The 9,744-nt window shown below is 40.4% G+C and overlaps 1 protein-coding gene across 1 annotated transcript in view; it reads left to right on the top strand.

The window, feature by feature from the left end:
• The first annotated feature begins 9,276 nt into the window (after nt 1–9,276).
• Nucleotides 9,277–9,744, top strand: part of LOC109473931 (E3 ubiquitin-protein ligase rnf213-alpha-like) — a 134,495-nt gene continuing 134,027 nt past the window's right edge. Inside the window, exon 1 of the mRNA XM_019774105.1 lies at nt 9,277–9,307. Coding sequence (XP_019629664.1) covers nt 9,277–9,307 — 31 coding nt within the window. The remainder of the gene's footprint in view (nt 9,308–9,744) is intronic.

Raw genomic sequence — 9,744 nt, forward strand, 5'->3', positions numbered from 1 at the left:
CTGACAGGGCACCGGACGGGTCCCTAACAGAAACCGGCCGTCAAAGGGACCAAATGGGAGCAAATAGGCTGACCTATTAACAGTCACATGGACCTTTGTCCTTGTAGTACTCTACTCATATTAAAGCACACATAAACAAACACTTCGTGCAAAAAATACCAAAGTGGTCAACAACACTTTGGCCAGTAAGCCATGAGATGCCACTGGAGTCGAACGAGGTCAAGTCAGTGATGGTCTTGTACATGAACTTTCAGTTTATTAAGAAGTCAAGTTGCATGACATACTTTGTATCACATTTACATGAAATACATTGATACTTATTACCTTCGCCAAGAAGGTTATGTTTTCAGTAGCGTTTGTCTGTTTGTCTGTCCGTTTGTTTGTCTGTGAACAGCATAACTCAAGAAGCTTAATATACATTGTTATGAAACTTGGTAGGTGGGTAGGTCTTGATGAGACACAGAAATTATTAGATTCTGGGCCCCCTGGCGGCTTTTGTTGCTACTGCAGCAGAACTTCCGGCTTTGATATCTCTGATCTGGACATGCTAGGGTGACGGATTTTGGTTGGTAGATAGCTCTTGGGGTAGGGAAGAACTGACATGATTTTAGACCCCCTAGCGGCTTGTTCCGGAACTGCAGGAGCGTTAGTTGAAAAATTTTCGAAGGAGGATAACTCAAGAACCAGTTGACGGATTGTCGTGATTTTTGGTATGTAGGTAGTTCAAGTGATGCTTGACAAAATCAGATGACAATTATGCAAATCAGGAGCTAATTTGCATAATTAAGGAGGGAATTCTATAAATCTGCTTTGTTCGATAATAGAACTATGAAACACTTGTGACATCTACTTGAGAACGAGAAAAACATCTGAGGATATAGATTATGTAAATGAGGACCTAATTTGCATAATTAATGGCAAATTTTTATAATTTCATAGTTGTAACTGCTGGGAATTTCATACTTGCCACATTTGGAAGTTAAGTGAAGGTGAACATCAATAAACATTAAGTTATTCAAATCATGACCTCAAGTGCTATAATAGCCTTTTTGTTAAGATAAGGCTGTCATTGGATGGAGAATATGATCAACTGATATAATCCATGCAAATGAGGCACTTTTTTTACGAAATCAATGATTAAAATTGTATAATTTGTCAACCGCAAGGGTCAAGAAGAAGCCATAGGTGACAATCCTCCGTGAAGTTTTATATATTGCAACAAAAACAATCCCAAGCGTCAACGCCAGGCCTACTGTGCAGACATTAGGCAACGGTTTATACAATGAGGGCGCGTCACAACCATAAAACATAAAAAGACCTAAATCCATTACTGCTCGCAGGGCGTGTAAAGATACTGTGCTTCAAGTTCGAAGTTCATTTTAATTACACACACACAATCCATTGCATTCACATAAAGATCGGACTATCATGGTCGTGTTGTAACAGTGGGGGGTTTATAGGCGCTACCAACAGATCCTCACTAGTAACAAAGACATCCCCACCGTCTTACCGCTCGTGTTACTTATTAAGCGCGACTGGCCAGCAGTTGCGGCCAGCACCGCGAGTGTTACTACCGCCGGTCAGATACCCGGGCGAGAACATTTCAACGACCTTATAGGGGTGTTTCAAAAATAAGCATTTACTCCAATATCAAAACAGCTACGGTAAAAATAAAAAGACGTGCATCATCGCGGACATAATGCCACACCACATGCGAAATTACACAGAAATGCTACGTACGGAAGAATGCGTACATCTTCAAAAAAACGTACCATCTCTTAAGCACGGGCAAAACCATCTGGAACCACTTATCGGAACCTCATCTGCCTGAAGTTCCACCCACCCCACTGCTATTCCAAACAACGGGTTTTTCTGGACCATTCCAATTTGCCTCACAATTGTAGGGGTGCATCTGCAATATTACATTGACCGCGAAAACAGCAACGGCAAAAAAAACACATTCGTGCATCAACACGGGCATGCCCACAGACGGCGTATAAAATTGCGTGCCGATTACAGAAAGGGAACCCAGTGTTTTGACTGCGAACACGAAAAAACAGCTCCTCACAAACTCCGTCCGGAGGTCCTGACCGTGGAACGGAGATATATGTATAATGTAGGGTATATCCGGGAACGTCTGAAAAGGAGATATATCCGGGAACGCCTGAAAAGGAGGCTAAGGGTTAACATCATTTGGCGAAGGTATGAGATCGTGGAACTCTTGTTCATTGATGAATTTAGGATGACAAATAACGCGCTACGTTGAATTAAAACGACGAATAACGCTTCACGATAAATATACTGATGACGCTTAACATTGAATTAGAGCGGGTCGGCAATGATTAACGGTGAATTAAAATGGCCAAAAAGGGCATGCAGGCCCTCATATACCCATATTAAACGCTGGTGAACTACGACTAACGGTGAATCAAAACGAACGAATAACGCTTAACGAAAAAGGGCATGCAGGGCATTCTATAAGTTCATAATAGCCTGTTTACTCTTTACGCGGTCAAAAAATCGGACCTACAGCGTGCGCAGCGCGTCGATCTTGGAAGGACACAGGGGGTCGGACACAAATGTATTTTTTGCCCCGTGTAAATCTGGACAAAGGTTAACGTGCAAAGGGACGCATCACTTTTATAAACGCGGAAGAATACCCGGAAGTGAAGCTCGGGTACAAAATCAATTTTCACCCAATACAGACACACCAGGCCTGATACACACCATGTCTTACACTTTTCAGCCATATTGTTAAAGTATAAAAATGAGGTTAGTGTCATTTCTCAGCAGGTTGTGAGAAACGTGAGAAACCCTCAGTTCGTCATTTTTTTTTCACCGCGCACTACCACCACAGTGTCGCGCCAGAACGGTGTGTGCACCGTGATACTCTGTGTGGGGCGGTCTGTGTGTCGGTCTATTGCCCGGCGACCGTGAACAACCTACATCTTCACTCGCGAAGACAAGCCAACAAGAAGGTATACTCAAATGATGATATTCCTGACTGCCTTAGCTGAAAGCAGGGCGGACCCTTGTGGCATCCATACTGTGCAGGCTTGGCAACGAAAGCAAGGAGGTTCAATCCAGCCATGATCCAGCCTTGGGCAAAGTTCAGTCCAAAATAAGTTTACACCCAGTCGTGTAAGGTGAGTGATTAGATGTAGCTTCAGCGAAATTACTGTATCGTATCTAATGTGGTGCAGGAATGGTAACTTATATACTTATATATTAGATAATGTGAACTTTGTCTCTTCTGTTCATATTTTGAGGCGATAGGAAATTATACTAGTCAGTTAACTTCCGGGTTCACGGAAAAGGCTGGCCAGCCAGCAGGCCAGCCTGGCAGGCTTACGGAAAAGGTGGGTAGGGCTAGGGATACTTTGCAGGCTATCCTTTCTGTGCCCCCAAGGGTGTGCATGGGGGTTTGGTCTCTAATAAATTTACTTGTCTTTACAGCTATGGGTGGGCTGTTTGGGGTGGTAATTACTGCTATTAGCAACTATGTTTTTATTTATGATGAAAATTCCAAGTATACAATTATTATTATTTATGATGAAAATTCCAAGTATACAATAAAATGTACAAGAACTGTTAAACTAGACAGAAGGGGAGGTGTACAAGCTTAAGGAAAAAAGAAAAAGGATAAAGAACACAGGTGGGATGGGCCAGGAAATGATAGGATGTTTGCCACAACACTGGCAAATTCAAATCAAGTGCCTCGAGGGAGATGATTATAATATTGCAAAACTATGCATGAAACAAGCCGACATTGCTTGGGTCCACGGAAACTTGATGATAGAAGGCGTGTACTTTAGTAATTAGTTCCAGCCAGCATGGCCCAGGTAGGATTGGTGTGATCTCAGGTGTTCCATTGGGAAAACCATGGAGGTAGAAAAAAGAGAAGGAGGGAGCTCAAAATTTCTGCCTATTGTCCGATGTTGGCCGCGGGCGTCAAAACTGTAATTGGCATGAACTTGTCAATTGCCCTGATTTGCGTAGCCCCAGAGCGGCACACCAGAGTTTTCCATTGTTATTAATGTCAGTGACAAGACGGCATGCCCTTTTTACCTCCATGGGAAAACTGAGGCTAGAAAGTAAGGTATTGAAACTTGTCCCACTGTACTGCATGAGTTACTTAGGCTTTGTGTGAATTGTTTGTTTGTATGTCAGTATGAGTCCACATGTGCTTGTTTGAAGAAATGAAATGCTGAATCGATATACACCCACATGGTCACATGCACACACTGACAAGTGACATTCATGTATACATTGTATAACGTTACACAAATATATACAATCATACAAACGTGCACACTCACAAGTATGACATCTGTATTGAATTTGTGTAATAGGGTGCTCTAGCCTGTAGTGTATTGATAATAATAAGTATCTTAGGTTATATACTAGGTTTCTTGTACAGTAGCGAGGCTGAAAAAACACTTTCTTGTTACCTTCGCAAAGAAGGTTATGTTTTCGTAGGCGTTCGTGTGTCTGTGTGTGTGTGTGTGTGTGTCAGCACGATAACTCAAGAAGGCTAAAATGGATTGTCTTGATATTTGGTAGGTGGATAGGTCTTCATGAGACATGGAACTGATTAAATTTTGGGCCCCCTAGCGGCTTGTTATAGTACTGCAGCTGAACTTCCGGTTTTGATATCTCGTGATCTAGACATGCTAGGGTGACGAAATTTGGATGGTAGGTAGCTCTTGTGCTGGGGAAGACGTGATGTGAGTTTGGTCTCCCTAGCGGCTTGCTCTGGAACTGCAGGGGTGTTAGTTGAAAAATATTTAAAGGCGGATAACTCTAGAACCGATTGATGGATCGTCGTGATTTTTGGCATGTAGGTAGCTGAAGTGATGCTTTACATAATAATATTACAATTATGCATATATTAATGTAATTTGCATAATTAATGAGGAAATTCTATAAATCAGCTGCATTCCATGATAGGACTATTCAAGCTTGTGACATATGTAATTAAGAACGACAGAAATACAGGCAGATATCGATTATGCAAATGAAGACTGAATTTGCATAATTAATGAGAAAATGTTATATTTACATAGTGGTAACTGCCTGGAATTTCATACTTTGGATATTTAAAAGTTATGTGAACTTAGGTGAACATAATTAAACATAACTTATTCAAATAAGGACCTCATTTGCATAATTTATGAGGAAATGCTATAATGGCATTCTTTGATAAGATAAGACTGTCTTCTGGTGTTAAATATGATCAACAGATATAATTGATGCAAATATAGGATCCTATTTTCACAATCAGGGGGATTAATCTATAATTTCTTACTCATAAAGGCTAACATCATTTGGCGAAGGTATGAGATCGTGGAACTCTAGTTCTTGTACTGAGTCACTTTCCCTTGTCCTGAGAAATGTAAGAGATCTTTGACTGACAGGTAGTTAATGACCCAGGAAGAGCTAATGGGGTCCTGACTGTAGGGGACCTAGGGTCCAGACATCTGGACATTGCCTTATTTGACAATGGTCAGGGATTTTTCACTAATACCTAAGGCAAGTAAGGAAGTGATTTAGAATGACTGACACAGGAAGTATGATGCACTTTTTCCAAGAAATCTGTGTGTAGGTGGCTAAGAGTATAAAAACCCATGTACTCAGTTCAGAGTCTAGAAGCGGAGAGGAGAGAATACAGTCACGTCACAATGTAGCTCTGGCTCGTGTGTCCTTTGTTCTGGGTACGTACATCTACATCGGCGGCCATCTTATGAACTTGAAAGGGTCACCCATCGGAACCGAGGTCACCTAAGCTACCATCGTCGGCATTGACCCTTACATTTGCCAACAGTTTTATTGTTTCCTAGTTGTAACAATTATACTGTCATTCTCAAAGTCATGTCATAAATGTATGACATTGTTACCCATACTCTGTACAAAGAAATCATAAAAGTATATGGTAAACAGAATCCTATAATTTCCTGGCCCATCCCACCAGTGTCTTGTACACCTCACCTTCTGTCTAGTTTAACAGTTCTTGCTTGTGCATTTTATTGTATAGTTGGAATTTTCGTCATAAATAAAACCATAGTTTCTATGACTAAAGTCTTGCTCGAGTTGCTAATAGCAGTATATTACCACCCCAAACAGCCCACCCATAGCTGTAAAGACAAGTAAATTTATGAGAGACCAACCCCCCATGCACACCCTTTGGGGCACAGAAAGGATAGCCTGCAAAGTATCCCTAGCCCTGCCCACCTTTTCTGTAAACCCAAAAGCCTGCCAGGCTAGCCTGCAGGCTTGCCAGCCTTTTCCGCAAACCCACTAACTTCCAGGTTCTGAAAAATCAAGTGTCGCAACATTCAGTTTTACGCTCGCTCAGTTTCGGAATTTCAAACTTCTTGTTTAACAACATGCCCTGTCCCATACAGTGACAATCTAGATATTTGTATTTTTATAATAATATATGAATGGACTTTGATGCCTTACTGACTGTAAACTGTTGACAGGCTAATTATAAGTAATCTCCAAGCAAATCCTAAAGACTGTATCAAATTGGCCAGGCAGTATCCATTGGCCAGAGAGGGTCCAATTAGCCACCCAAGGTACTGGTAGCAACAAAATAAACGGGCCATATACTCCGTGTACCTAAGACGCGCTTTGGACTAAAATGGGGGTGATACAGAGCTACCCGTGAAATCGCATGTATCTCAAATTTGGCGGGACCAATCAACTTCAAATTTGGAAGTAACTTAGATGAAATACCACTGATTCTAAATAACTACTTCTTCCTTCGGAAATCTGCATAATTGTTCCATAAATGATAATAATATTAGATCATTGTGACTATATAAAATCGGCTTAGACCAAACCCTTCCGCTCAGAATTGTAATACAAAACTTTCAGAGAATGTGGAGAGATATGCACTTTATAGGAATCGGTTTCCAGAAAAGAAGAATATAGCTTAGATTTTAAAATATTTTGAAATATAGTCCATTTTGGTAGAATTTTAGGGGGTAGGTATGACTTTATCTACCAATAGCTAGATATACGGGGATAAAGTAGTTTTTCTGAAAACCGATTCATAGAAACCGACTTCTTACGCATTGTTTGCACCCGATTTGAACTTTGTAACCCACTGGGAAGAGTTTGGTCTCGGGCTTTAAAGTTTAAAACTCTAAATTCTGGTAGATTTCCTTCCTTGACCTGTCAATCTTTATCAAGCCTCATGACTGTGAATGAAATTAATTGTTTTCGCACCTCCACTCAAGGCAATTACAGGCAATTATTTTTAATTATGCATAGAGGGCAGACGGCAGCATGTATCCATTCAAATTCAGACTTTACCACAAAAGTTTTTGTTTTTAAACATTTGTTTCTTACTCCTCGAATTGAAATTTCTGGGTTTGAAATGTAGTTTTATACATAGCAGCTATGAACCTGAACAACAGCTCTGCCTGTTGGGCAGAAGATAGTTAGATGTGTTCTAATTCATCTGAAGAAAATTTCTAATAGACTTTTAACCCTGGCCCAGTGAAATGAAAAATCGTTTGATGTGTATTGACTTGTCTGGCTCCAAAACATGCACCTACGACCATGTCCTGTATCTCCCTAAACTTCCTTGCATATACCATTATACAGTTCATGTAGTTTCTTGTCATCCCTCCGTTTTCAGAATGTTTATTTTGAGCGCATGTACGTGCTTTAACTTTTAATCTTGATGACGTGAAATGTTACATAATGGTAGCTTTGATTTGCTACATAGTGGTAGTACTAGTTTTTCTTTTGATAATAATTGGGGCCACTAAAGAACATTTAGCACATAAAATGGTCATTTTGAATCCTGTTTGTAAACTATGGCCATCGTAGTCTCTCACAGTAGCCTTTACCAGTCTTTGGCTTGGGAGGCGGCTGGAAATATCAGAAATTGGCCAAATAGAGAGATAATATGCCGAGGGAGTTGGTCTGCTGTACATTTTGCCGCGCCCAGGTGCATGTTATCGACCAATTTCTTACTCTTTCCTGCTACCTTCCGAAGCCTGGAAGAGGCTAAATATATATAATGCACAGGCCTTGTCAGCCCCAGTCAGTTGGACATTGAGCGACGCACGCTGGCTAAATTACCAAGGACTATGAGATTATAACCTCCTTGCTATATCTTTGGACCTATATAGCGTGCTATGGGTCTTCGTTCACACGAGTAGGTTATAATTCTACCTCTATGGTTCACACAATGCGTTTAACGCTAGTACAAATTTACCTCCCTGATTAGTCCGTAATATAATCTCCTGGAATTCAGAATACACTATGTATATAATTTGGTACTAAAATGGAGAACAAAGATTCTCTGAACACGGCTGAAATGAAGGAGGTTATAACCACGCACAGTTGAAATCGGGGCTCCATCGCCAATTTATAAGACCCTGTTATATAGACTTGAGTTTATATCTGGTGGATTCATGCTGTATTTAAGAAAATGTTTTTCATTTTTACTTTCTTTTCAAGCATGTTTCAAACTATGAAGTCTTCTAACATGGAACACTGCCTGGAAATACAAAGAGGGTGTGAAGTTAGCTCAATACAAATGCAAAATAGCAGGAGGGGCTGTGGGTGGTGAAACTACAGCAATTATCACCAGACCTATTGCATATTTACGATCTTCTACTCGCACCTTGCTCATTTCAATGTCATTATAATATTAAAATGAGGTCTTTGCTGGGGGAAATAAAGCGCGTCTTAGGTACACTGAGTATAAAAAGGTAACGATCTTCCCCCATCAATCTCTGCTTGGAGAGCAAAATTTATAAGTGTCTTTCAATCAGATTTTACATTTGTATTTACACTTAGTCGAGGGCCTGCAAGGGGGGGGATAGTGATTACGAATTACGCAAAATTCTCGCCGACTATTACGAATTACGTTAAAGTTTCAGAGCTGATTACGACTTTCGGCTAACGTTAATGTCCAATTACGAATTACGTTGATTTTTGCGGAGGCTGCCTACGAATTACAAAGTCTAAAATGGGCTGATTACGCCTTACGAAAAAGGGCTTGCAGGCCCTCTTAGTCTATTGACAGGCTGATCCTAAACCCTAACCCAAAAGTGCTTAAAAAAACATATTATTAAGCTAATTTTATTCCATGTTTGCATGGGGATGAGATGTGAGATGGGGAAAAGTCCATTTTAGTAGGTTTGACAATACCCTCAGATAACCTTAGGAACATGTATCTGTTTTAGGTTTGATTGCACACTCAGCACTCCATGTACAGAACACTTGAATTATCTGCACAGATGAGAGAGAAAAATGGCTGAGGGACAGCAGGGTGGTGATACAGGTAATAAATAAGGCTGTAAATAGAACCAAACCTGTTATGGGACAATTTATATGTATAAAGAAAGCTTGAAAAGAAGATGTCACATACATATATGAACCCTGGAAGACAAGCCAGTTTTTGGCTAAAGGGTATTGTAATAAAGGAATAAAGGAACATATAAGTTAATAAATCTATCAAACTTGATACATATGTTAACTTTATATATCAATTAAAATATATCAACATATAATGTTCATATATCTAATATCTGATTGTCTGACAGGATATAAAGGACTATGATGATGATCTTTATCTATCTATGTATCTCTATATGAATATCGAGGGTGAGGGGTGATACAGGGTGGGAGAGAGGGGGTAAGAGAATGAGAGAGGGTGAGGGTCAGAGAGAGAGAGGGGGTGACAAAGAGGAGAGGGGGTGACAAAGAGGGTGACAGAGG

This window comes from Branchiostoma belcheri, unplaced genomic scaffold, assembly GCF_001625305.1.
Source record: "Branchiostoma belcheri isolate BF01 breed outbred unplaced genomic scaffold, Haploidv18h27 scaffold101, whole genome shotgun sequence".
In the NCBI taxonomy this organism is placed as follows: Eukaryota; Metazoa; Chordata; class Leptocardii; order Amphioxiformes; family Branchiostomatidae; genus Branchiostoma; species Branchiostoma belcheri.